This window comes from Notolabrus celidotus, chromosome 6 (genome assembly GCF_009762535.1).
Source record: "Notolabrus celidotus isolate fNotCel1 chromosome 6, fNotCel1.pri, whole genome shotgun sequence".
Lineage (NCBI taxonomy): Eukaryota > Metazoa > Chordata > Actinopteri > Labriformes > Labridae > Notolabrus > Notolabrus celidotus.
The window spans coordinates 1,069,301-1,097,037 of record NC_048277.1 but is presented as its reverse complement, the minus strand read 5'-3'; the positions used below and the strand labels follow the sequence as shown (position 1 = coordinate 1,097,037).

Below are 27,737 nucleotides of genomic sequence, written 5' to 3'. Positions count from 1 at the left end.
TATGAACTTTTTGACTTCATGATTCTGTTGGAAAACTGACTTGTGAGTGAGACGGAAGCATCAGCATGAAAAGTTATGGTATGTAGTGTTGCTAGCCCACTGTTTCATTGAATAATTTTAAATGGTTAATTAACCCCTTAATGCAAAGAGCAATGGGCCTACTTTACACCGCTTTTATAGTGAAGGTCTTGGTCTCCTCAGTAGTGTAATATTTCTTCTTTGAGTATTGTAGGATGCAGGCTTATTAACCAGGCAGGAGATGTCTTAGTTCTCTGTAGTCCTGTCGTTAAAAGTGGTCTTTGAACGCATCATGAAGTGTTACAGCAGAGGCGGTCTCTTTGAAGTGAAGTTTACGCGCTGAAGTTGAATCCTCCGGCTGAGGTGAGTGTGAAATCAGAGGAATATCCCGGTGTTAAATCATGTTTGTATCACTTTATACATGTGTAACGCTCTCCTTCATCACGAGTTGTTGTAGAATAGTTGAAATAATATCGAGCTGCAGTTATTCCAGAGAGTTTGTACCCGGCTCTGCGTCCGTTTGCTCCGTTTATCTGAGGACTGAAGCTAGATTCAGAACTCATCATGGTTCAAACCTCGACTTTACACTGCTTTACATGATGTAACACATACGTTACCTCTTCCTCAGTTCCACTTATTATATTCTAGCATCCTCTATCATAATGTCTTTCCCATGTGAGCAGAGAGACTTCACAGTGAAGACACTGTACAGAAACATCAGTACCAACAGGTAACAGTCATTTTAACAGTGAGGCAAGGTAAAAGGGACAAATGATTCTGTATTCAAAAAGCAGGCCCAAGTGACCACTTCTCACAGGAAGTGGATTCAAAACCTCATGGTTGGTAACATTGTTGCTTTCTTTCTTTAAGAAAAGCCCAACACATGATACATTTGTGTAACACTGTAGATGTTAATCATCCATTTAAGAAGGGAAGACAGTTGTATCATTTTCCAAACAGGCATGGCTTACAGGTCTGTACAAACTGACCCAACCCCTTTGTTTCTGGTTAATGTGGATAAATGGGACAGACTCTTTGGGTGAATGTGACAGCACATCTCACTGATTTAGGACAGTGGGAGTATATTTGTTGCACATTATAAATCACACTTTGGTTCTTTTCCATCGGGCGCTGTTTGTAAAGTTGTGCACACTGAGAGTAACATCTACAATTCTCTACATTTAACTACAAAACGTCATAAAATGTAGAGGGAATTTTTAAAAGTCACAGGAGGCGGGCAGAACAGCAGGACGGGATTTGATTGGTTTCATCATTTGGCTCCTGATGGCAGGGATTGGTTGGTGTTTTCCCAGGTTTACTCTGGCTGTAGATAGCACGTTTTTTTTTTACCTCTTTTTTAAGAACACATTATGAATTGATTACCATCAAGACATAAAGATCATTTTAACCAGTATAACAAAAAGTGGATCTAAATCTGACTACAAACCCCAGATTTAAGTGTTGCTCTGCGATCCTTAAAGGTGACATATCATGCAAAATGGACTTTTTAATGGTTCTCTACCTGAAATATGTTTCCCTGGCATGTCTACAAACCCCCCGAGAATGAAAAGAATCCATTCTGCCCCTGTTCTGATTTCTCCACCTTTCTGTAAATGTGTGTGAAACCAGCCGTTTCAGACTTCCGTGTTTTTGTTACGTAACAACAATATCCGGTCTGTCACGGAGTCAGAGCTCGGAGCTTGTTCAGCCCATAGACTGTATAAAATACAACTCAACCCCTCCTCTGTTTTTTATTCCCTGCACACATGTGTGCTAACAAGGAGCTTAGGAGGGAGGCATGCTAGTTGTAGGCTGTCTTAATAAACACAAAGGTCGGTTTTACTCCCCACGTCTGCAGATTTGAAGATCTAGTGGATGATTTTTATTTGTCATGGATAAGTGCTAGCGCTAGTTAGCATAGCTACATAACTACATGTTCGTAGCTGTTTACCAAGACACACGTCGACATACTGACAAATAAAACAACAAGAAACACTAAATCTGTGACCAATGGTTCAGAAAGGTCCTGCTGCAGGCGCCTCTCCGTCAGGATCAGATTCTGGATCAGATTCAGAGGGTTGAAGTAACGCGGGTCTGTGAGCAGTCGTGTATATTCAGCCAACATGTAAACATTAGATCAACGTGCTGGACAGCCGAGGCCACACCCACTTCCCGAGGGGGCGTGGTCAGAGAGAAAACAGCCTGTTCTGAGCAGGGCTGAAGAAGAGGGTTTTTCAGGCAGACCAAAATCTGATTTCAAAGTGTTTTTTTGAGCATAAACTTTAAAGACATGTTTTGGGGACCTCTTAGACCAATATATATTGATGAAAAAAGCGTGATATGTCACCTTTAATATTTAGCTGATATGTAAATTCACACTGCCGCCTAGCGGAAATACCAAAATAAAAGCTTCTTAAAGTGATACAGACTTAGCAATAGCAACTTAGCTTGTCCATACAATAGACTGGGTCAGTTCTGTCTCTGAGCGTTGTGAAATCTCTTATTGACTCTTATTATACTCATTGTGAGTATATTTGTTGCACATTATAAATCACACTTTGGTTCTTTTCACATGTAGATTTTCTTTCTCAAGTTTATCATTATAAAATATAACATTATATACTTAATTATATTATATAAATATAGTATAGACACATTACTGTAGAACTTTATTCTTCCAGGATTAACAGTCCAAAGTTCATACAGCGAAGAAACCTTTCTTAACATTACACAATACATCACATAAAAATCTAAAATATATGCAATACTTTTTATTAAGGTCTAAGAAAATACTTTCAATTAAAAATGAAGTGAACAAATGTGTTATGTCTAAAATCACTGGACACAATGTAATTGAGGTTTAAAAAAAACAGTTCCAAAGTTCTGGATCATTAAAGAGGGCTAGGCTACACTGTTACATTTGGCTAGGTCAGTGTAATAAGGTATAATGGGCCAGCTAAGATTTTGCTAGCTATCATTTGCTAAGTGACAGCTAGCTATAGGATTAAAACTTAGCCATATTTTTTGTTTGTTTTGTTGTTATTTAAGTTTTTATTGACTTCATCACAAGAAATTCATTCACTATAAATGATACATAGCCAATTTTTTTTTGGTCTTTCGACAAAAAACAAAAGACAAAAAACAGAACAAAAACCCTAAACAGACGCCCCCCCCAAACAAAAGAGACAGAAACAAAACAAAAAACAACAACACTAAAAGGCAGCCCCACATTAAGTGTCAATAAGTAACACTGTTCAATAATTTATATTTCTTAATTTCATCTACACACCTGTACACACATTCTTTGACATTATATACAAACCGTGGGTATATAAGCCCCGCCCCTTAGTACATTGTGTCCTCTCTAGGATGTTTCTTCCCCCATTGAAGTCAGAAAAGCTTTCCATAATTGGCTAGTTTTGCTTTGTGCATTATTTAATCTGGCGATCATGATTTCAAATGCAGCAGTTTGGGCCATGAGTCTGAACCACTCTTTAAACTCTGGTTTGTGTGGGCTCTTCCAATTACAGAGAATAAGCCTAGCTGCATTAATACAGCCTGTTATTATCAGTGCAGATTCTGCTTTGGTAACACCAGATGGCACTAGAGAAAAGTCCCCTAAAAGACACAACTGAGGAGACTCTGGAAGAGGTTGTTTAAGCCAGCCTTCAAAACTTTTCAACACCTTTCTCCAAAAAGGTAATGCCATGTTGCAGCCCCATAGAGCATGGAGATGTGTCCACTTCTTTCTAATAATTCTTCATATTGTGTTTTTGTGGTTGATTCGACACATCAGGAGGTTTCAAACCACTGATCTAGAGCATAAAGAAGAAGAACTTACAAAATGATATTTCATTACAGGATTCATCATTTTAATTATTAGACAAACCTTTTAAGCACAGTCCCTCTCACCTAATCCATGTTTGGGTGAGAGGGACAACATAACAATAAGCAAAAACCAAAAACAGAAATATAATTTAGACTTCATTTTTACTGATTTAGTTTCAGTCCAAGCTTTCATTAAAGTTTGGTCCAGTATGTTAGCTTTGACTATTTTATGACCTCATGAAAAAACTAGCATTAGCTTCTGTCTTCTTACTTACCTCATGTATTGCAGGCTCTGCTTCCTGGTTTATGTTGGCTCCACCCATTTACATGATGTCACACCAATGACTACATGTCATTTTAATAGTAAGATAACTCTGCTAGGGCTCAGAAACAAAAGTGTTCATTTTCATTAAGCAGACAAGAATATATCTCCTTCTCTGTAAGCCTGTCCCATTCAACCGTATGTCCCAGTCACCCTGATTCACCCTGTATGACTACCTCAGATATGAGCTGTAATTTAATGGACATCCCAGATTGACTCACAGATTATAGTAAACACCATAATCAAGCCAACAGGACGGGTGAGAACTCTATGGAAATGTATTCTAACCTTTGAGAAAAACAACTTGTTGACCGGTCGTTATATTGATGTGAAGTCTGGATTCACTGAGTCTATACAGGAGCAGAGAACATTTATCATGTCTGCTGCCTTGTGCCTGAGCTTGATGTTAGAAGTGATGAATAAAACCTCACAATAGAAAGTGATGAGACCTGATGCACTTCTCACACACACACTCACACTCACACTCACAGTAAAAGTGTAACCTGTGTCTAAAAGATACAAGACAAAACTACATGATGACGCTGCTGAACAGACGGATGTGTAAAAGCAGACAGGGCAGAAATGAAAGCTACTGTGTGCTCAGGTAACTCACACATTTCTGGAAAACGTCAATGAATGAGTGGGAAGTCAAAGTCTGTGTATCTCAGCCATGCAGAACAACTATGTGAGTGTTTCCAATGACGTGAGAGAACACCAGCACTGTCAGAACACAAAGTAAAGAAGGATGCTGATTCCTCAGTAAGGCCCCAGGCTGTCACAGAGTCTTAGCAAACATAATAGTCAAGTTTACCTTCTTCTTTATTATGATCTATCTGTTATTTTGCTGTAAACATCACACTGTGTGTGAAGATAGTTCATGTGATGTGAACATTTTCAGAATGTCCCTTATTGCACTAAAACAAAGGGAAACATTGTGAGTTGTCCTTCTCTATAGGTTATTATGTTGTGATTTCACTGGTCCGGCCCACTTCAGATCAAACTGGGCTGTTTGTGGCCCCTGAACTGAAATGAGTTTGACGCCCCTGATCTACTGAATCCAACTAAGTGAATAAACACATTAGGGGTGAGCCCAACTAAGGATTTGCTTAGTGGAATCTGATTCATCAGATTTTGCCCATAGTCGATGAATAGTGGAATGTTTGTTGTTTTTCCTTATTGACCCAAAGTCTGCATGATGGTGACCGCATGACAATATTACACATAACCCTTTACAATTAAGAGACTCATAGCTTAAAGTAAAAGGGACAACAGAATATTATAAGTATAAAACTTAGATTTTTTAAATCTATATTACAAAAACAACGAGGTGATGAAGGAGAGAAAACTCAAATAAGACCACCATCTGTTAAACATGGAACAACGCTCCACTATAGAATAAGGAATCAGGAGATATTTAAACAGTGTTCACACAGAGGAGAGCAGCACTGTGGAGGGTAGTTTGTCCAACTTAAGACTAAACATTTGTATAATGTTCAAAATCAAACCTGAACCAGCTAAAGGGTTTTTAAATCTCTTAACAGAACCTTTTAAAACAGTCTTTCATCGCGTCTTTGTCCGCTTGAGTCTTTTCAAACTGTACGTGAGGAAAACCATCGTGTGTACGGGCAGAAGTGCGCTCCTTGCTTTGTTGACTGTAAATCCTGTCTTTGAGAATATCCTCTCTGATGGTGTGGAGGTGGATGGGATGCTGTGGATTGTTTCTGAGGCTTCAGACAGCTTTGGGTATCCCTCCTGGTTCTTTTGGCCCCGTACAGTTTTTGTGTGGTCCGGTAATCCTTGATCTCACAGCCCTCTTCATGAAGCTGCTCCTCATCTTCATCACTAGTTTTTAGGATCATCTGAAGTTTTATTTCCTGACATTTTGAGCTACCATGAACGTAGAAAGATTTAAAGACCAGCTGAGGTACGTCTGCTTCACAGGTCCCGCTAAATGGGAGAGTCCACCTTTAATTACCAGGGGAGATTTAATTACCACTTTAAGGAGATTTAACACTTCAAGAGCTGTTCTCAGAATTACATTAAATAAGTCTATATTTATATCAAAATAGGATTTATGAGACACTATTTTTACAGGAAACAGGAAAATAATGTAAAATTAGACATTGAGCACCCCCATGGTTCGAATGGAATGATCCACGTTTCATATGCAAATATTCAACTATGAGATTGGCAGTCGACTAAGGCTCGTTAGAACAAATCGTCGAATATCCGACTATTTGGGGTCACCCCTAAAACACATAACACATAATGAGTCAGAAAACTCAACAATAGGACAAAACAATAAGGTACTGATTGATTTAATATAGATCCTTGTTTCTTAGGGTGAGTGTGTCTTTACATAAAAATAATTCCAAAAATGTAGACTGAAAATTGAAGACATCCCCTATGATACTTTGTTTTGGTACAGACCCTTGAAGATATTCTGTAATAGTATCATCGATGAGTAACAGAATGCATTTGAAGAAATTCTCTTCTGCCTCAAATCGACAGTGTAGCCACCTAGCTCCCGTACCCACACAGAGGCCTACACACGTAGCTGATGTGCACCTCCTCCAAAATGTAATTACCCATAGAATCAATGCAGACCACAAGCCCTGTGATTGGCCTGCTTGGCGGTATTGTATTCCCCACATTTACAGCACTTCTTCATGTAATCATGTCTGTATGATAAACAACAACATGTATCAGCTGTAGATTAACATAACACGCTCTGAATCTCTGTGGAAAAGGAAACAGAGATCGTAGCGGGGCTGGAAGCAGGCGACCAGCTATCAGAGAGACCACACTGCCCTCAAGTGTTTCAGAGGAGATTTGCTGCGTGACACAGACACATCAACGCACAAGTATAATAATAATAATAATAATAATACATTTTATTTAGAAGCGCCTTTCAAAACACTCAAGGTCACTTTACAGACAGATTAAAACACAATAAATAAAAACAACGTGATGAAATAAATAAAAACAAACAGTTACACCAAGTTAAAATGAGACAGTGCAATTAGACAGGGAATGCAGTTTGAAACAGATGAGTTTTAAGTTTGGATTTGAACCGGGGTAGTGAGTCAGAGTTACGGATGTCTGGTGGGAGTGAGTTCCAGAGTTGGGGAGCAGAGCGACTGAAAGCTCTGCTCCCCATGGTGCTGAGACGGGCGGGGGGCACAGAGAGGTGGAGGGAGGAGGAAGACCTGAGGGAGCGAGAGGGGGTGACGATGTGGAGGAGATCAGAGAGATACGGAGGGGAGAGGTTGTGAATGGCCTTGAATGTGTAGAGGAGGATTTTGAAATTAATTCTGAGTTTGACCGGGAGCCAGTGGAGCTGCTGGAGGATGGGGGTGATGTGGTGAAAGGAGGGGGTTCTAGTGATGATGCGGGCTGCAGAGTTCTGGACCAGTTAAAGTTTATGGAGGGATTTGTGAGGGGGGTGAGAGAGGGGCGGAGACGGTTGATGATGCTGAGATGGAAGTATGCAGACCGGGTTATGTTATCGATGTGAGAGTTGAAAGAAAGTGAGCTGTCGAGGATGACACCCAGACTCTTTACCTGAGGGGAGGGGGACACTGTTGAACTGTCTATGGTGAGGGAGAAACTGTCGGCTTTGGATAAGGTGGACTTAGTGCCTATGAGGAGGAGTTCTGTTTTATTGCTGTTGAGTTGAAGGAAGTTGGAGGTGAACCAGGATTTGATCTCAGAGAGGCAGAGGGTGAGGGAGGAGGGTGGGAGAGTGGAGTCGGGTTTGCTGGAGATGTAGAGCTGGGTGTCATCCGCGAAGCAGTGAAAGTGTGTGGTGCTCATGTCAGCGTCAGCCCCTGCTGCGTAGGAGAGACACAGAAGGATAAATCAGCTGTACCGTCTCTATCTTGTGTTTCTTAAGTTTAAGTTGATGTACTCCAGAGCTTCTAAATCTGTGCACCCTTTGTCTCTCCTGTGAACAGACTCATGAGTGACTTTGAGGACATGGACTCCTTCTGGGAATCATGGATAACACCTGGGAAAAGAAAGAGAGGAAAGGAGTCCAAAGAGAACAAAAAGAGGCCGAAAAACAAAAACAACTCGGCCGTGAAGACAGACAAGCCCACCCAGAGAAAGAAGAAGAAGAAGAAGAAGAACTCCAAATTTAAAGAGGTGATGAAGAGCAGGAAAGAAGAGAGAAAGGAGAAGAAGAAGGGAAAACACAGATTGGCTCTTGAACCAGATGACAGTTTTGTGGTAGCACAGGGCAGTGGTGGACAAGCAAAGCCTGCTGGGAAGCCCCAAACCCTGAATCCACTCAACAGAGACAAGCTACAACGTGATGGTCTGACTGAAGACCCCAAGAAGAAAGACAGGAGGAAAAAGAAGGTTGCATTTGATCTGTCACCAGGCTACATCCGAGTCAGACGTCCCACATGTGTGTCCTCATCTCAGCAGTCTCCCAAAGAGAGCCTCTTCTCAGAGAGTGAACCTGTGAGGGAGAGCTGCTCCCAGGTCACCATGACACCACACAACAATGAGTCTCAGTGCAGCAGTGAGGACATAAACAGCCAGGACCTGTTCATTACCCAGAAGACCTTTAGAGCTCCCCCCTCCCAGCCCTCCAGTGATGAAGCCAGCCATATAGCCATGGCACAGATGGAGCAGCATTATGGAGACTCATTTCAACGTTCACAGGACACACATTTCTATCAGCACCACAGAGAGACCACTGAGCATGTGCAGAACCCAAAGACAGAGCGGGTACTCCCCACTGAAAAAAGAGAAGAGGACAGGATGGTGAGGAAGGAGAGGTGTTCTCTCCAGTCACACACAATCCATGCTAAAGGAAAGAAAGATCCACGTCCCATCTACACCAAGCCCAGAGTGGTCCATCCTTTCCTGGAGCCGGTTGTTGTACTCCCCTCCCCAGAGGTCTCAAAGTCAAAGAACAAGTCCCTGTCTTCCAGCCAACAGTCAACTACCTGTCGTCAGTCGATCAGGCCCCCCAAAGTGTCCATGACAAGCACTTCCACACAGACAGAAAACTTCTACACCACTGAACTCTCCTCATACCTCAAATTTAGCCAAAAAGATGGAGGAGCTGTACTCTCTGAGGAGGACTTCAAACCTTTGGACCTGAGCCTGCCGGTCAGGGCCAGAAGAGATCCGGGGAATTGTCTGTCAGTGAAGACATTTTCTGTTTCAGGAGAGACTGAAAGTGACAACCATAAAAACCTGCATCCCTCCTGTATCTCGGATACCATAGAGGTGCTGAAAGAGCCCAGAAGTGACAGAGCCGGGAGCTCGCAGTCAGAGTCCGACAACAAGTCTGCAGACACCACCATCTCCAGCGAGGACAGCCAGCAGTCCTCTCGCACAGGCAAGCTGGACCTGGTTCAGGTAACACTGTATGAGAACTCACCCACTCTTCACTCTGCTGCCACCAATTATCTGACATTAATCGTGTCCTGTAGAGTTAACAATTAAGAGCCTGTATCTAGAGCTGGGTGATATTACAAATGATGTTATCACAATCATTTTTTTCATATCAGTGGATATCAATAATTATCAGGATAAATATCAAATCATGATTTCATTTAAATGTAAAGTCAGATTTTTGCTCCTGAGTGAAAGTTGAAGACAGTTTGTTAGTTTGTATCTGGATTTAGTTTCTGATGAACTTCTTGAATCCATCATTTCTGACGCTGCTAACAGGAAGCAGGTCTTTAAAGCTGGGGTTGGTAATCAGATTTAGATCCACTTTTTGTCATACTGGTTAAAATGATCTTTATGTCCTGATGGTAATCAATACATAATGTGTTCTTAAAAAAGAAGGAAGAAAAGCTGCTATCTACAGCCGGAGTAAACCTGGGAAAACACTAACCAATCAGCGTTTTTTGGGTCCCCAAATTTTAAACCAATCAAATCCTGTCCAGCCGTTCTGCCCTCCTCCTGCGCGTACATTTCCCCGGCGTGCACTCCTCCGAGTCCCCATCTCCTGCCTCTACTTCCCCTGACTCTATTTACTGCCCCTCTCGCTCGTCCTCGGGCCTGTCCCCTCTGACCTGATGAGGTGCTTTGCTCAGGACTGTAGTCCGGATCAGAGTCTAAAAAGCTCTCACCAACAAGCAGAATAATTAATGACGTTCAGTAAGTCCTACAGAAATGTAGATGTACTGTAGCGTCCGTCCAGACGCTGTAGGGATGATGATTGGTGAACACGTTGAGTTTTAATAACCGGTCACTGTCGGCCGTGAAAACAACAATCAATGTTTGAATGAATGAAGAACCTCTCCTCTCTCCTCTCTCCCACTCACACACTCTACACCTCTCCTGATGCCTTCACTGACTGTCAGCACTGTAGGAATTAAGAACATCTACACTGAACACGTTTAACAAACAGTAGAGCTGTTACAGTATTATATATGTGTTATAACTTTTCTCCTGATATCATGTCACCATGACAACTGGATAATGCTAGCATGACAGTTGTGAGTACTAACAGCAGCCATGTTTGTTTGTGTTTTTAACTTTCACTATAATAATGTTTTGTTGAGGACCGGTTTTGAATCAGTCACCATCATATGGTCGAGAATCAGCGGCGCTCGTGCATGTGAGCGGGGGGGCGTCGTTTTGAAGGAGCTCCGAGGGAGGAGGGGAGGGGTTAGACAGAGTCATGAGGAAAAGCTACATTCAAATTCATGCTGGTTTTCCGAGACTACCAACCCTAGCTTTAATGGAAGATGAGATTTTTATGAAGTTTTAGTTTGTAGATTCGTATTTTTCTCAGGTTGAGGTTACCTCTCATCATGCGACATGATTGGCTGTTAAATGCCGTCTTCTTCTTCTGTCTAATGTTGGGTGGCAACTAGTGTTTAAGATACATTCGGGCCCCCTCCCTGTCCAGTGCTTGGGGCGTGTAATTACAGGTTTCTTTATACAAGATTTTTATCAAACATTGTTTATATTTATGTTGAGAAAAATTATATCAGGATAATTATCGGTATCAAATTATTGCCCAGCCCTACCTGTATCAATATAATGTTCAATCAGCTCTGTCAGATGAAGGTTGAAGAGGGATCAATCAATCAATCAATCAATCAATCAATCAATCTTTATTTGTATAGCGCCAAATCACAACAAACGTTATCTCAAGACGCTTTTACAAACATAGGAGGTCTAGACCACACTATGCATAAAAACATGCACTTTGTTTATGAACTGCAGGCCAGCTTTTCTTTGGACCTCCTGGAACATCATGTGCTAAAAATATAAACCACAAAGAAAGGATGAGACAAAGATGAGGGATGTTCCTCAAAGTTTGAAGTGCGACTTGAATCAGCGGCACAAAGATGACTTTATACTCCACCAACCTGTGAAGGATGTAGTTCTCCTTGCTAATGTTGAGCTGTTGTTTACCTGAACAGTCTGACTCAGTCTACATACATCTTAATATAGACTTGGACATGAAGATTTAGCTACAGCTAAATAAGCTCTGCAGCTTATCACTCTGTTATCTTCGTCCAATGAACTCCTGCTTGGGTAAACATTGGTGATACATGTCTGCTGGGACTACAGCCTTCCCAAAAGATATGTGCTTATACAAATATAGACACAATAGTATGTCATGTAGTGTGTAGAATTAATGTTGTAATACGTTTATATTTTCTATTCAAAGAATTTTACATTCCCCCGCAAGTAAACTATACTACTTTGGTTGTAGGCATTAAGCAGCCCTGATCTAACCCTTTATTTGTTCCTCTGAAGACCTGAAGTCTCTGTTCCTGATTTACTTAGTGCTAAAATGTAGAAGAACAAGCTCGTATACATTCACCATCAGACAGAAACCTGGTATCTCCAAAATCACTACTTTTTAAAAACCTTTCATTTAGATTTTTGTTTTAAATGAACATATAACATTGAACAAGTGAGGACTAGGACATTACATTAGAGCAACAGTCATTTATTCCATACTGCGAACAGAGTCAATAATGTTTCTTAGTAGTGTAATGGTGGGAGAGTTCTTCTGAAGCCAGCCTCGTGTTATTGCTTTCTTACTTGCAGCCATGAAAATCTTCAGAAGATACGTGTGTCTCTTTCTGAGGCCTTCAGGTATTTTCCAGAGGTACACAAAAATGAAAGAAGATTCAAATGCTATTCCTAAATTCTCTGAGATGAAGTGTTCCAAACCTCTCCAGAGAGGCTGATGGAATGGCCAAGACCAGAAAACATGAACAAAGTCAGCAGAAACTGCTCCACACTCCCTCCAGCAGGAATACTGTGACCCACTTTATTTGGACTTCTGATGAGGAGTTATAAAAAAACAATAACATTCTTCTGACAGAAATCTCTCCAGAAAAAAAGAACTTGTGGATGTGGATTGAGTTTGTCATATTTGAAGTCACATTTCTTCAGATATCACAGTGTTGGCCTCTTTTTCCCAGCGCTGTCTTATAGAAGTAGTTGTGTTCTTATTCAGAAGGGTAAATTCTTTGTACAGTTTACCAATAATGCCTCTGACATCCTTTGAGTTCTAAGCGTCTATGAATAATTGTGTTACTTTTGATGGTTCTGCAAAGTCAGGAGCTCCCACCTCTTTATGAAAAATGTTGTGTATCTGCAAGAATCTATAAAAATCCTCTTTCCCAGCACGTATGTCTGGCTTAAATCCCCCAAAAATCACTACTTTCTAAGGAAAAAAAACATGTGTTTTTCACAAAACAAGACACAGCATCAGATCCAACCACAAGCTCTTTAAATATATGGAGAGAATATTGTGTCTTTAATATGTAATCAAAAATAATGGATTTGAGAACAAAAAACAATTTTGCAAACAAAATTATGATTTGAAAAATATGAAATAATGCTATGAATAAAGGAAATATATTTGTGATTAAAAATGTATCTTTATAAATCCACTCTTTTTTTGTTACAAACAAAATTATTATTCTCACGAACCACAGATTCGTTTGCGTTTCCAGTTTTTGCGTTTGCGTTTCCAGTTTTTTGCATTTGCGTTTCTACATAACTGTCATGGGCGGGACCTCCCCTGAGAGATGCAAGAAGCCTCCTGATTGGTCAGTCTCACTCAGAGAGACGGTGTGACAACTTCCGCCCCAACAAGTTGTTGCCGCGAAGGGAGACATATCAACATGGAGAAACAGGTACGTTTTGCGTAACATACCTGTCTATTTTCTGTCTTATTGGTGCTATTAAGGTTACACTTGTCGTTCCTTCTTCCAGTGTTTTTTTCCCCTAACCGTTTTAGACGGCGGTATCAGACATTAACACCTAACACGCTGTGTGTGTCAGGGTCTGGTTTTTTGTGTGTGTTTTGCCCTCCCTCCTGATCCTTTTTCTTTCTTCCTCAGCAGGTACATGCAGAGGGGCGGGGCCGATCTCCACGGGAGCGAGGCTCACTAGACACACCTGCCTCTCATCCCGCAATCAGCCCGGCTTCTTAAGCCTGCTCCAAATTCTCCTCAGTGCCAGAAGATTGTCGCTCATGCTTGTGTCTCGTGTGTCCTCGCTCCCGTAAAGATCTTCTGTATTAGTATTGTGCTCAGCGTTGTTTCTCTAGTTTTTGTTTGTAGTGAGTTTTTTCCCTCCTGGACACCCTTAGTTAGTTTTTTTACCTTTTGTTCTCGTTTCCCGTCAAGGTGATTTTCTGTTTGTTATCTTTTGGAAAATAAACATTTTTTGTTCGACTCGGCATCTGGGTTCTGGCTCTCCTTTACACAGCCGTAACAGTGTGCTCGTCATAAGTGACTGACTTTATTACCGCCCGGCTTTAGTGACAGTTATCCTAATTTCATAGTTATCGGCCTGTTTATAAATGAATAAATTAACTTTTTCATTAGATATACTATCAGAACAAGGTCCATCAGGATGGTTCTCCATCCTCCTGTGAAGACAAGGGAAATTATTCTCCATGAGTGAAAACAGTCATAATAACAGTTACCTCAGTAAACTGCTTCCTGATGCTGCTTTCTGGTACCAGCGACAGTGATAAACAAAACATGATCAAACCCTAAGGGTTAAAGATCAGTGAAAATATGGCCCCTTTTATGCTTTTAGTTTCTTTTTACTTAACTTAAAGGAGGAATGACCCTCAACAATCCACACACACGCCTCCTGATTTGTTCTGATAGTATATCTAATGAAAAAGTTTGTTTATTTATTTATAAACAGGCCGATAACTATGAAATTAGGATAACTGTCACTAAAGCCGGGCGGTAATAAAGTCAGTCACTTATGACGAGCACACAGCGTGTTAGGTGTTAATGTCTGATACCGCCGTCTAAAACGGTTAGGGGAAAAAAACACTGGAAGAACGAACGACAAGTGTAACCTTAAAAGCACCAATAAGACAGAAAATAGACAGGTATGTTACGCAAAACGTACCTGTTTCTCCATGTTGATATGTCTCCCTTCGCGGCAACAACTTGTTGGGGCGGAAGTTGTCACACCGTCTCTCTGAGTGAGACTGACCAATCAGGAGGCTTCTTGCATCTCTCAGGGGAGGTCCCGCCCATGACAGTTATGTAGAAACGCAAATGCAAAAACTGGAAACGCAAACGAATCTGTGGTTCGTGAGAATAATAATTTTGTTTGTAACAAAAAAAGAGTGGATTTATAAAGATACATTTTTTTTCACAAATATATTTCCTTTATTCATAGCATTATTTCATATTTTTCAAATCATAATTTTGTTTGCAAAATTGTTTTTTGTTCTCAAATCCATTATTTTTGATTGCATATTAAAGACACAATATTCTCTCCATATAAATATTTATAAAGCTACTGACAGACATAAAGGAAGATCAACAGCACTGATCAAAGTACAGAGATACAAGGTTTCTGCCTCACAGGGACCTTAGGTGATTTACATCTCAGTCACAAACAGGAGACACTCTGGTAATAACTGTTGTTATTAAAGACACTTCATGTATTTAAGAACTGAAACATTTCAAATGAGAAACTATGTAGACCCGCCTCTAAGATGTGTATCCTCAGTAACCCCTTGGCCCAGAGGAACGATCCTGAGCGAGTACAGGAAGGTCTGAATGTGTCTTTGTCTTTGGAACTGATGTGTAATCTAAGCAGTGATATTTTTTGTGATAATGTGTAAATAAGATAACTTGAGTTTATGTCAATGTGTAGTAACAAAAGGACTTTTTGTCTTTAGGTCCGAGCAGTCCAGATGAGACTCAATGAGTCCTTCTTTTTCAAGACAAAGGGAGAGGGCCACTCACCGAGGCCGGAGTCTCCCCTGATGAAGGCGGCTCAGAGCAACAGAGAGGTGAAGAGCAAAAAGGCTCACTGAAGATTCCTCTCAGCGTTTGGAAGTGTTTGGAGCTGAGCTCAAAGAGAAGCCAGGTTTGAGATTTATAGGGAGAATACAATTCAACTGTTGAAACTGGGTCTGAAAATGTGATGTCACTCTCTAAGGATAGTCATTCAGTCTTTGAGAAGTTTCCCAGAGTGACCTCCTCCAGAACAGACACATATTTCTGGTAGTTTCAGGACGACTTTACTCACAGGTTTGTTAAAGTTCATGTAAGACTGTTCTTTAACGTTGTTCTCAGAGTGTTTCTGTTGCACACTCCAAGTGTTCCACTTAGATATCAGCTTTGGTTTAACAGTTCTTTGGACTTTGAAGACATCAAATTGTGATTCATATCTGTTAGTTGTGTTTTGTTGTTTCTGCAAAAAAGTCTTTAACAATTAAAATGAACTTATTGTATGGAGACGGTGTTTCTCTTATTGAACAAACTGCAAGATGTGCAACTTTCAAGTTTCAACTGTTTCTGAATTATCAAGGGAGATCTCTTTATTTAATGCATATATCTTTTATTCATTTCTACCCAAAGCTTTGTGCAAACGCATGTATATATATTTGTTTCATAACAAAACAATAACCCTTCATTTCTCCTGAAACATTAAGAGCTACACTACCAGTCTGAAGTTTGGACACACCTTCTCATTCAAGGGTTTGTATTTATTGTAATGATTGTAAACACTGTAGATTAATACTGAAGACATCAAAACTATGAAAGAACATATATGGAATTATTGAATGAAGAAAAAAGTGTTAAACAAAGCAGAATCTGTTTTATATTTTAGATTCTGTAAAGTAGCCCCCTTTTTCCTTCATGACAGCTTTGCACACTCTTGGTATTCTCTCAGTCTGCTTCATGAAGTGGTCTCCTGGAATGGTTTCTAATGAACATGAGCCTTGTCAAGAGTTCATTTGTAGAATGACTTGCCTTCTTAATGTGTTTGAGACCATCAGTTGTGTTGTTCAGAGGTAGGGTTAGTACACAATGGATAGTCCTATTTGACTACTGTTGTAATCCAGATTATGGTAAAACCAGATTATTTCATATTTTTGATGTCGCAGTATTAATCTACAATGTTGAAAATAATTAAAAGAAATAAAAACATTGAATGAGAAGGTGTGTCCAAACTTTAGACTGGTAGTGTGTGTGAACATTCAGAGTACCATGAGTTGGTTTGGCATATGTAGTGACCTAATGTTTGGGATTTACAACACGACATTGACATTTACAAAACTTGTCAATACAGACTCTCTTTGTATGTTGTCATAGTAAAATAAAATCATTCAGCTTTCAAGCAAGCTCTTTATCAGTACTCAGAAGAACAACATACAAGCTTAGCCAGTTAAAGCACACAGCAGCTAATCTCATGGAAGAAGCACTTCACATCTAGAATAGGTGACAGATCTGAAAGTAAATCTAGCTCCTCATGAAGTCAAAGCAGACTTATTCTGACTAGGGATGTAAGGATACACTCAACCCACGATTTGATTTGAACCCAGATTTTTGGTTCACGATATGATTCAGTCACGATTCTCTAACAATTTACAAGAAAACTGGACTGAACTCTAAATTTAAATAACTATTATTTGATTTCAGTCCTCAGATATGGACAGTTGGGATATATATTTGTTCTCTTATATTTCTTTGTAAACAAAGTCATCCTTTTTCATTTTGAAGGTGTGTTGGAACTCAAATAAAATCACTGCACACTTTTTTTCAGCACCTTGTAAAAAAACTCAAACTGAGCGTACAAAAATACCTTGTTGGAACATTTCAGAACAATTCTAAAGAAATGTAAAGTGAACGATTCCCAAATGAAAGTATGAAATATTCAAACAAATAAGGTCAATCTCTTTAAATCAACTAAAGAGCAGCTTCTGCTCCTGGCTGTGAATTGACATGTTGTTCTTCAGGAATATCAGGGAAAGACAAAATGCTGCCGTACCTCAGACTGTAAACACAAAGGTGCATCCTGACCTGCTCGGTCTTCACCTGCTGCCTCCATGGCTTTTACACTCCACTCAGCGAGTGACAAGAGAGCAGACAAGAGACTTCATGATGCTGAACAAGCAGAGTGAAATACAGATAGCGCCCTCTACTGTTTAAAAAATAATATCCAGATATAAATGTTGTTGAATCGATTTTAATCCACCCTTATTTGTATTGATTTTTACCATCTTGTGATATATCCTTACATCCCTAATTCTGACTGTCAGTTGTATTTCTTGCTGCATTAACATCTGAATGCAGTCTGTAGCTTTGTCATGCCATGCAATGTAAAACATACCACAGGGTCAAGAACTGTAATGCTCATGTTGAGTTTTAGGGAAGCCCTTTAATCACTTTTCAGAAGAACAGAGACCTTATTCATACAACAGCCACATTAACACGCAGCATCTTCTCCGTCTGTCAACCTCCCTGCAGCCTCACAACCAGAACCAGTAATGTGCATTCAAAAACCACATGGCTACCTCCAACATGGACCCATTGTGACAGGAAGTGTTAAACATCAGACTGTTCTTTGTAGCTCAGTCATGTCCAGTAATGTATTTACATCCTTGGTATCTCAATCAAAGTGTATTTATTACAGCAGTACAGCTGGGTCCAACAGTAGAAGCTACTTCAACAGACTATAGGAGTGGACTGAAGTATGACTGAACCCCAGCCGGTCAGAGGGGCCTAGTTGTGTCTAAAGAGCTTGATCCCCATCCAGCTCCAGAGGTGGAAGAAGACGTAGACGGGGATGGTGACCGGCAGCAGCAGGCTGTAGAAACACAGACTGTTGCTGCTGGTGCAGCCTTGAGGGAAGTTTTCATCCACTGCAGCAGAGTAGAACAAACCACAGAGAGACACTATGGGGACCAGCCCCACCATCATAGACAGAGAGAACATGCCTGCAGGTTAACAGAATTAAGGATAGGTCTTCAGTGTAGCACAATGGATCAGATCACAGTATTACAGACACACTGCCTCATCCAGGGAACCTCCCTTTAAAACAACAGTGTGTGTTTCTCTGGTCAGCTGATGGTGCTGTGATTGAGTTTCTAGTCCTGAGCCGGGTCAGTCGAGGTGCCAGACTCCTTATGTACCATTCTTGCTTCCTGGGGGATCATGTTGGGAATACCGTCAATGATGGGATAGGCGATGCCAAGATCCTCGTTGATCAGTTCGTTGGTGTCAGCATCATACCTGGGGAGGGACAGTCAAGTATTATTCTTATATGATCTGCAACATGTGCAATCAGTTTTCTAACATTAAATTCATCTTAACCTAAGTTTAACCTGTGACGCTGACTCTGGGATTCAGTAAGGGATAATGTATGGTTAGCAGGGGGTTATGGGAAAGAGAATCCCGACAGGGTGAGACAAGACCCTGACCTGAAGGTGACAGAATCAGATCAAAATCGCTTGCTATGAAATTGGGGAGATATAAACAGATTCCTCAATAAACAATCAATCAATCAGACTTTATTTGTACAGCACTTTTCATACAATGACATTGTAACACAAAGTGCTGAACATGAAATAATAAAAATAGAATCCCAAATCCAAATTCCAAACCCAACCCACAATCCATATGTAAGAACATGATATAAGCAACAAAAAATAGAAAATAAATAAATAAATACTACTGCTACAAATAATGAATAATAATAATAATAAATACTAATATTAATACAACTAATAATAAATATGAACACCACTGCTACTTATAATACATAATAATAATGAATACTACTACTACTACTAATTAGAATAAATAATAAATACTACTACTACTACAAATAATGAATAATAATAATAATAATAAATACTAATATTACTACAACTAATAATAAATATGAACACCACTGCTACTTATAATAAATAATAATAATGAATACTACTGCTACTACTACTACTACTAATTAGAATAAATAATAAATACTACTACTACTACAAATAATGAATAATAATAATAATAATAAATACTAATATTACTACAACTAATAATAAATATGAACACCACTGCTACTTATAATACATAATAATAATGAATACTACTACTACTACTAATTAGAATAAATAATAAATACTACTACTACTACAAATAATGAATAATAATAATAATAATAAATACTAATATTACTACCACTAATAATAATTATGAACACCACTGCTACTTATAATAATAAATAATAATAATGAATACTACTGCTACTACTACTAATTAGAATAAATTATAAATACTACTACTACTACTACTACTACTAATTATAATTATTATAATAAATAATAATAAAACATAAATGAAAATAAAAAATAATTTGCTGAATGAAGGGAGGAAACTGTCATGATATCTTAATGAGGAAACACTGGAGGTAAAATAAGATGTTAAACTAAACACAGGAAATAAAACTCACCAAAATAAAATAGATTAATAAGATTATAAAACACTAAAATCTTAAACCATTAAAATAATCTAAGATGCCACACTAAAAGTAAATACAGTAAAGTAAAACAGAATACAATATTTAAATGCTGAGAGGTAATCTGTAAAAATCACAAGATAAGATCAAATAATAATTAAATAAACAAAACAAATAACCCACAATAAATTAAAGAAATATATTATTAATAATTATGTTAATAATAACTGAATAAATAATATAGATATATGTGTGTCTCTAATTATTTAAAATATGACAGTATATACTTACAGAAGTGACTACAGTTTGAACTACATAATAGATAAAGTAAGATGGAATAAGACTATTATAAGATGGTTAATCAGTTGGTCCATATTAAAGCTATATTTAATCCAAATTTAACCCAAACATGACGCTTTTATGGACTATAAAGTCTTAAACTGCTTAGACATGATCTACATACACGTCTTTAAAGGTTATTAAGACAGTTTATACTCCACTTTAGGTCTTGAACCACCTTTAATCCTCTCAGTTTCCTGCGTGGTGGGGTCTTACCTCAGAGGCTTCTTAGACAGCGGGCAGACCAGGACCTGGAGCAGGGAGGTGTCAAAGGGCTGCTGCGCCCCGTCCTTCAGGTCAGACAGGCTCCTGACAGACACAGCGGAGGGTGTTAATCTCCTGATCACAGGTGTACAGTCTGCATACAGGTGAACACGAGCTGTCTGTGTCACCAGTCTGCTCACAGCACTCAGAAACATGACCGATTCTGCTTTGAATAACAACCTCCAAACAGGAAGCACTAGCTCGACTGTGCCACCGCGATATGCGTCCCCTCCATGTCAAATCAGGTTATACTCGTTAGTTCCGTTTGAGGGATTCTTCGATAACCTCTATTTAAAAAGTGTTTCAAACGTTGTTAATATTCAGAATAAACGTATAGGACATTGATACGCTGTTGGAGATGTTTATTTCCTGGTTGTGAATATGAGCTGTAGAAATGTGTGTTTCCCCATGTGTCCGCACGGTGGCAGTGTTGCACTGTTCACCTCACTGCCGTCAGGCTGACTGTTCTATGAAATCCATGGAGCCATAAAAAAGAGAAATAACTCTTTAACAATATGAGCTGCAGTATGGGGCGCTGTTTGTAAAGTTGTGCCCACTGAAAATAACAGCTACATTTCTCCACATTTAGCTCCAAAACATCATAAAAATGTAGCATGAATTTTTAAAAGTCACTTTTTTTTTCCACATTTAGAGGAATATCTGTGATCTTCTTCACATTAAATTTTGTTGTGAAAAATATTTAAAGTTAAAATCATTGTTAAATCCAAATGCTAAAATATAAATCTAAATGTTAAATATAAATCTAAATATGAAATCTAAATGTCAATGAGCTGTGGGTAGTGACCGAAAGGACGAGATCGCGAATACAAGCGGCCGAAATGAGCTTTCTCCGCAGGGTGTCTGGGCTCAGCCTTAGAGAGAGGGTCAGGAGCTCAGACATCCGGGAGAGGCTCAAAGTAGAGCCGCTGCTCCTCCGGATCGAGAGGAGCCAGATGAGGTGGTTCGGGCATCTGGTTAGGATGCCTCCCGGGCGTCTCCCTGGGAAGGTGTTTCGGGCATGTCCGACTGGGAGGAGGCCACGGGGAAGACCCAGGACACGCTGGCGAGACTATGTCTCTCAGCTGGCTTGGGAGCGCCTCGGTATCCTCCCAGAAGAGCTGGTGGAAGTGGCCGGGGAGAGGAGTGTCTGGGCTTCCCTGCTGAGACTGCTGCCCCCGCGACCCGGACCCGGATAAGCGGAAGAAGATGGATGGATGGATGGAATGTCAATGTTGCTCTGGGATCCTAAATATTAAGCTAATATGCAAATTAACACTGCAGCCTAGAGGAAATACCAAAATAAAAGCTTCATAAAGCGATACAGACTTAGCAATAGCAACTTAGCTTGTCCGTACTATAGACTGGGTCACTTCTGTCTCTGAGTGTTGTCAAATCTCTTTGTGGACTCCAAAACTGCCTTTAAAACATTTACAGCAGGCAGTCCGTCTATAACCCGTAGGAGTCAGTACTGACAGACTATGATTAGGATATCTTTAGCATTATGAAGCTTTTATACTAACGGCACCCAATACAAATTCACACTGCCGTCTATCAGAAGTACCAAAATAAAAGCTTCATAAAGTCATACAGATATCCCAACCATAGTCTATTTAGGATCACGGAGCAACATTTAACATTTAGATTTATATTTAACATTTATATTTAGCATTTAGATTTAACAGTGATTTTAACTTAATATATTTTTCACAACAAAATTAAATATGAAAAAGATCACAAATATAACTCCAAATGTGATAAACAAAGTGACTTTTAAAAATTCACTTTACATTTTTATGATGTTTTTGAGCTAAATGTAGAGAATTGATTCTGTTATTTTCAGTGTGCACAACAGTGCGCCCCATACTGCATTGGTGTATTCAGCAGAACTATTCAAGTCACTAAATCATCATCATCATCATCATCATCATGAATTATTTGATTTGATTGAAGATGAGTGCATTTTACTATTTCTTATTTGAGAAAACATGAGACAACAGTATTTTAAAAGGTAATAAGAGGAAAAAATCTGTGAGAGGTACATCATTTGTGAGTTTCACATCAGTCACTGATTTTGATTTCCCACCAGGTTATATCAATACAATATTTAATATTGTTAGAGAGCACTGTGCCTGTGAGAGCAGAATGCAGTTCCCCGTCCATATGGCTGAAGATATTGCTTTGAGACTTCTTGGCTGGGTCCCAACTTGTTTTAAAACTGCTTCTGGCTGTAATATATCCCACAGCTCTGTACATGACAACCCTGCTAATGTAGTTTTTCCTGCTAAATGCCAGGCCTTGAATACACCAGTGTGGTGCTGTAGCTGTGCATTCTTTTTCTGTTTACTCATGGAAGGTATCCATCACCCCTGACGTGCTCCATGGAGCTGTGGGTAAAAAAATACTGAGAGAGGATGAGTTGTTCCAGCCAAAATGCAGCGCAATGTTCTGTTGCACAAAGGATTAAGTGGTTGGCTGATGATTGTTATTGATGTCTGGGTGGGAAGAAGTCATCATCTAATGAAAAGAGAAAATTACTTACATTTACAATTCTGTTGACTCAAAGTTTAATTATCACAGAGAGTATTTTTTATTATCCTGTTGAATCTTGCATGTTTCATCAAACTGGAGCCGTTGGCAGGCCAAATAGAGCTGTCACATGTTTTATAAAGAATATGTTAGCATGGCCTGTCAGCCAAAAATCATACAGGTCATGAAACAGTATCAGGGGGTGACTTTAGTATTGCCAAGTATCCTAAAAGCTCAGAGATAAAAGTCACATGATGCTTGTTTCACATGTAAAATGTTTCATTCTCAATCAGAAATGTTTTTTAAGGTAATAAGTTAAAAAAAAAATCTTAGAACATAACTGTGTTCAACAGAATAACATGTGGATCATTTCAAACCCCACAATAAGAAGAGTATATAAAAACTATATGATGCTCTTTGAATGTCTCTGTTCATAGTAACTCTTAATAAACAATGTTTCTCACAGGTATGTGGTTCTTATGGAAACAGGTTGACATTGGACATGATACAAGTAGCAATGGCGAATCCCAATATTAATAAAGAGAGGGACGGGCAGAAAGGAGTGCATACTGTTAAACTCTATGGTGACATAAACAGCATCAGTGGAAAATGTTGTTAGATATAACTCTAAGTTAAAAGTTACAAAACTATTTCAGAGCTTTAGGCAAGATGTCTGTCTAACATGAGTCTGGTTCTGCTCGAGGTTTCTGCCTGTTAAAAGAAGTTTGTCCTCTCCACTGTAACTAGCTAAATACTGTGAGGTGTAATGCTCATGATGGATTAAGGTGGGGTCAGACTGAGTCTTATCCTGTCTTGGTGTTGGGTCTCTGTTCATAATTTGACATAGAGTGGTCTAGACCTGCTCTGTTTGTAAAAGAGTCTTGAGATAACTTTGTTGTGATTTGGCGCTATACAAATAAGGATTGATTGATTGATTGATTGATTGATTGATTGATTGATTGATTGATTGATTGATTGATTGATTTAGATGAAATGACTTTAACCTTTCTAGGAGGGGCTCATAGCGACACACCCACAGGCTAATCCAAATGTACATGAACTGCCTTTCATCAAACAGCAGACAGACAAAGTACACAAGCAGCCAGGGGAGAAAGTTGAACATTAAGCTGCTCATATTTTTTCCATGAGCTGGATGCATGGAAACCCAAACATAGGCTAAGCCTGGCTGATAGTATCTCCTTTATTTGTCCTCCTTTGTATCTTCTAACTGAACTTGACATGAGGTCTCTGTCCTATACTGGGGTTGCGCTGCATTTCACAGAATAGGTACATTTTGACCAAGAGTTCCGGGGTCTTTATAGCCCCCAGAACTACTTTCCTGCCCCCTGAAAGTCCCAGGACCTTTGAAAAGTACTACCCCCTAGCAGGGGATTTTTAGGGGGGAGATTATCTACCCCTGAACTAAATTTAGACCCTGGGTCCACCGGTCGAAACGCACGTAGTTCCGGGGTAAAGTTCCTCTGGTTGAAAAAGGCCTAATCATGTTGCTGTAACGTTAGGTTGAGTGGTGACATCAGGGTGACTCTGTGAATCCCAGCCTGGGCCTGATGGGTTGAAGTCATTCTTACAGAACAGTTGCTGAGGACAGTCCTGGTCTCAAGTCGTATACATAGAAATAATGAAAACACTGACAGGTACAAAAAGCCACAGCCCCCTGACCAACAGGAGGGACTTGGCAGGGGAGTAAGTGGGTCCCTGCCAGAGTTGTTACAACACTAATAACTTCTAAGCTTCCAGGCAGGGGAAAGGATCCCCGTAATCTCTCTCATAATCTCTCTCACATCAACATGAATGCCTCTCTGGTTTTAACCAGCATCATTGCCTTACATTGGCTCAATGCATCAGAGCTTCAAGAATCTGTGCTCAGGCTTCCGGTGTCCCAGTTTGGGAATTTGTTTATGTGTTATATTTTCCATCCATAGTGTGCTCTTTGTGTATAGAAGATCCTCAGAGGCGGGGAAGCGATGCACAATTCACAGCAGCTTCTTTTTATGCCTCTCTGTAGTTCCCCGCAAGTGGGAGAAAGCGGCGTGTTGGAAGGCAGCTGTGCAGACGTCCCACTCTCAGTAGCAGCTAAAGCACGGGGCTTTTCACAGCCAGCACCGCTTCCTTTGAAGGATTCTTCGTCGAGCCCACTCTCTACAGAAATATCTGACAAGGCTTTTATCAATCCCACACCTCTGCTGACCTTTGTAGAGCAGTTCACCCCGAGCAGAGATAGAGAGGTTATTGGTAAAGACTTCCCAGGCCTCTGCAGGCTCTGTGTTTCAAGTTTGCCATTCTGGTTTTTGTGGACGCCTGCAGTAGTCAAGAACTGTTATGGACTCGACGGAGCTTTCAAAGCTTGCTGGTTATATTTGATGTGTCTATATTGTTGTTGTTTTTTCAAGCAACTGGTGCTGAGACTGCACTGTAAAAATTAAAACTTAAACTTGTTGGTCTGAAAAAGATTTTTTGGTTAAGTAAACAAAAAATGTTCAATTTTGTTTCAAACTACATCAAAGTAGTTATCTCAACTACCTGTATGAAGTTTGTAAAGTTGGTCTCATTTCATAAGTTAGCTTGGCAAAAATTGAAATTATGGGTTTGAGGCTCGGCTAAATTATTAGAGTCTGCTTCAGGCAAAGAACGGGGTCTCCAACTCAAATCTACAGGGGCCTTCATCCACACTTTCAATTCCCCACATGTGGCTCCATCTCTCCTGTCCTGTGTGGATTTGATCGCCCTAAAGGTGACAGTTTAGTTTGAGTATTGTATTGAAACTCTAGCTTTACAGTTGGTCAGCTGATGGTGAGTTGATTACCGGTTACTGTCACTTTAATTTGTTTAGTTAGTTTAATAAGACATGGTCATTACCAATAGTTAGCCACCTTGAACATAAGCTAGCTAAAGTAACAAAGGGACATTTTCTGAACAAACAATAATAAGTTGGCACAACTTTCACTTCTTAGTATATAGAACCCAAAACTTGAAGTTACACTACATACACTATATTACCAAAAGTACTCGCTCACCTGCCTTGACTCACATATGAACTTAAGTGCCATCCCATTCCTAACCCATAGGATTCAATATGATGTCGGTCCACCTTTTGCAGCTATTACAGCTTCAACTCTTCTGGGAAGGCTGTCCACAAGGTTGAGGAGTGTGTTTATAGGAATTTTTGACCATTCTTCCAAAAGCGCATTAGTGAGGTCACACACTGATGTTGGTCGAGAAGGCCTGGCTCTCAGTCTCCGCTCTAATTCATCCTAAAGGTGTTCTATCGGGTTCAGGTCAGGACTCTGTGCAGGCCAGTCAAGTTCATCCACACCAGACTCTGTCATCCATGTCTTTATGGACCTTGCTGTGTGCACTGGTGCACAGTCATGTTGGAAGAGGAAGGGGCCCGCTCCAGACTGTTCCCACAAGGTTGGGAGCATGGAATTGTCCAAAATGGTTTGGTATCCTGAGGCATTCAAAGTTCCTTTCACTGGAACTAAGGGGCCAAGCCCAGCTCCTGAAAAACAACCCCACACCATAATTCCTCCTCAACCAAATTTCACACTTGGCACAATGCAGTCCGAAATGTTCTCCTGGCAACCTCCAAACCCAGACTCGTCCATCAGATTGCCAGATGGAAAAGCGTGATTCATCACTCCAGAGAACGCGTCTCCACTGCTCTATGGTTCAGCGGCGGCGTGCTTTACACCACTGCATCCGATGCTTTGCATTGCACTTGGTGATGTATGGCTTGGATGCAGCTGCTCGGCCATGGAAACCCATTCCATGAAGCTCTCTGCGTACTGTACTTGGGCTAATCTGAAGGCCACATGAAGTTTGGAGCTCTGTAGCAATTGACTGTGCAGAAAGTCGGCGACCTCTTTGCACTATGCGCCTCAGCATCCGCTGACCCCTCTCCGTCAGTTTACATGGCCTACCACTTCGTGGCTGAGTTGCTGTTGTTCCCAAACTCTTCCATTTTCTTATAATAAAGCTGACAGTTGACTGTGGAATATTTAGGAGCGAGGAAATCTCACGACTGGATTTGTTGCACAGGTGGCATCCTATGACAGTTCCACGCTGGAATTCACTGAGCTCCTGAGAGCGGTTCATTCTTTCATTAATGTTTGTAAAACAGTCTGCATGCCTAGGTGCTTGATTTTATACACCTGTGGCCAGGCCAAGTGATTAGGACACCTGATTCTAATCATTTGGATGGGTGAGCGAATACTTTTGGTAATATAGTGTATGAATGATAAGTTATCTCAACAAAAACTCATCAGTTGGCTCAAATTTAAGATTTCTAGTTAGCCTCAAAACTCAGAAGTCTAGTGCAGACAGTTGCCTTGAAATCCTTTTAACAGCGTGGACGGTACTCAACAAATTAGGAATAATCTTAAATAAGTTACCACTGACATGCTTACATAGTTTGGTAACACTTTACAATAATGGAACAGTTCTTAGTGAAATAATGCTGAAGTCATGTTGAAGTAATGCATGACTCATGATGAACTTCTGTATGAATTAATAAGTAACTCCTGTTGTTCACCATAAACTAATGATCCTGTCTGACTTCATATAATGACAACGTGTTTAATACATCATTAGTTAAGGTATGGTAATTAACAGTTACTTCATACATCAGTTCATGTTATGGCTACTCTTATTATCCAGAAAAATGTCAAAATATAAAAAGAGTAGTCCGTGAGGA

General features: G+C 39.9%; 2 protein-coding genes across 4 annotated transcripts; one reads left to right on the top strand and one right to left on the bottom strand.

Annotated features, from left to right (window-relative positions):
- The first annotated feature begins 28 nt into the window (after nucleotides 1-28).
- Nucleotides 29-15,896, top strand: LOC117813771. 3 transcript variants are annotated; one of them, XM_034684803.1, is made up of 3 exons: nucleotides 29-78; nucleotides 8,125-9,544; nucleotides 15,333-15,896. In XM_034684803.1, the coding sequence occupies exons 2-3, from the start codon at nucleotides 8,129-8,131 to the stop codon at nucleotides 15,468-15,470; spliced, it is 1,554 nt and encodes a 517-aa protein (XP_034540694.1). In that variant the 5' UTR covers nucleotides 29-78; nucleotides 8,125-8,128; the 3' UTR covers nucleotides 15,471-15,896. The 3 variants fall into 3 exon arrangements, with proteins under 3 accessions (XP_034540694.1, XP_034540695.1, XP_034540693.1); XM_034684804.1 differs by lacking the exon at nucleotides 29-78 and adding an exon at nucleotides 123-381 and having other exon boundaries at nucleotides 8,125-9,524; nucleotides 15,333-15,466; XM_034684802.1 differs by lacking the exon at nucleotides 29-78 and adding an exon at nucleotides 130-381.
- Nucleotides 15,897-17,801: 1,905 nt separating this feature from the next.
- zgc:162634 (uncharacterized protein LOC555881 homolog) lies at nucleotides 17,802-20,725 on the bottom strand. Its single transcript, XM_034686317.1, has 2 exons — nucleotides 20,450-20,725; nucleotides 17,802-18,675 (listed from the first exon to the last, which is right to left on the bottom strand). The coding sequence occupies exons 1-2, from the start codon at nucleotides 20,650-20,652 to the stop codon at nucleotides 18,531-18,533; spliced, it is 348 nt and encodes a 115-aa protein (XP_034542208.1). The 5' UTR covers nucleotides 20,653-20,725; the 3' UTR covers nucleotides 17,802-18,530.
- Between the last annotated feature and the right edge of the window lie 7,012 nt (nucleotides 20,726-27,737).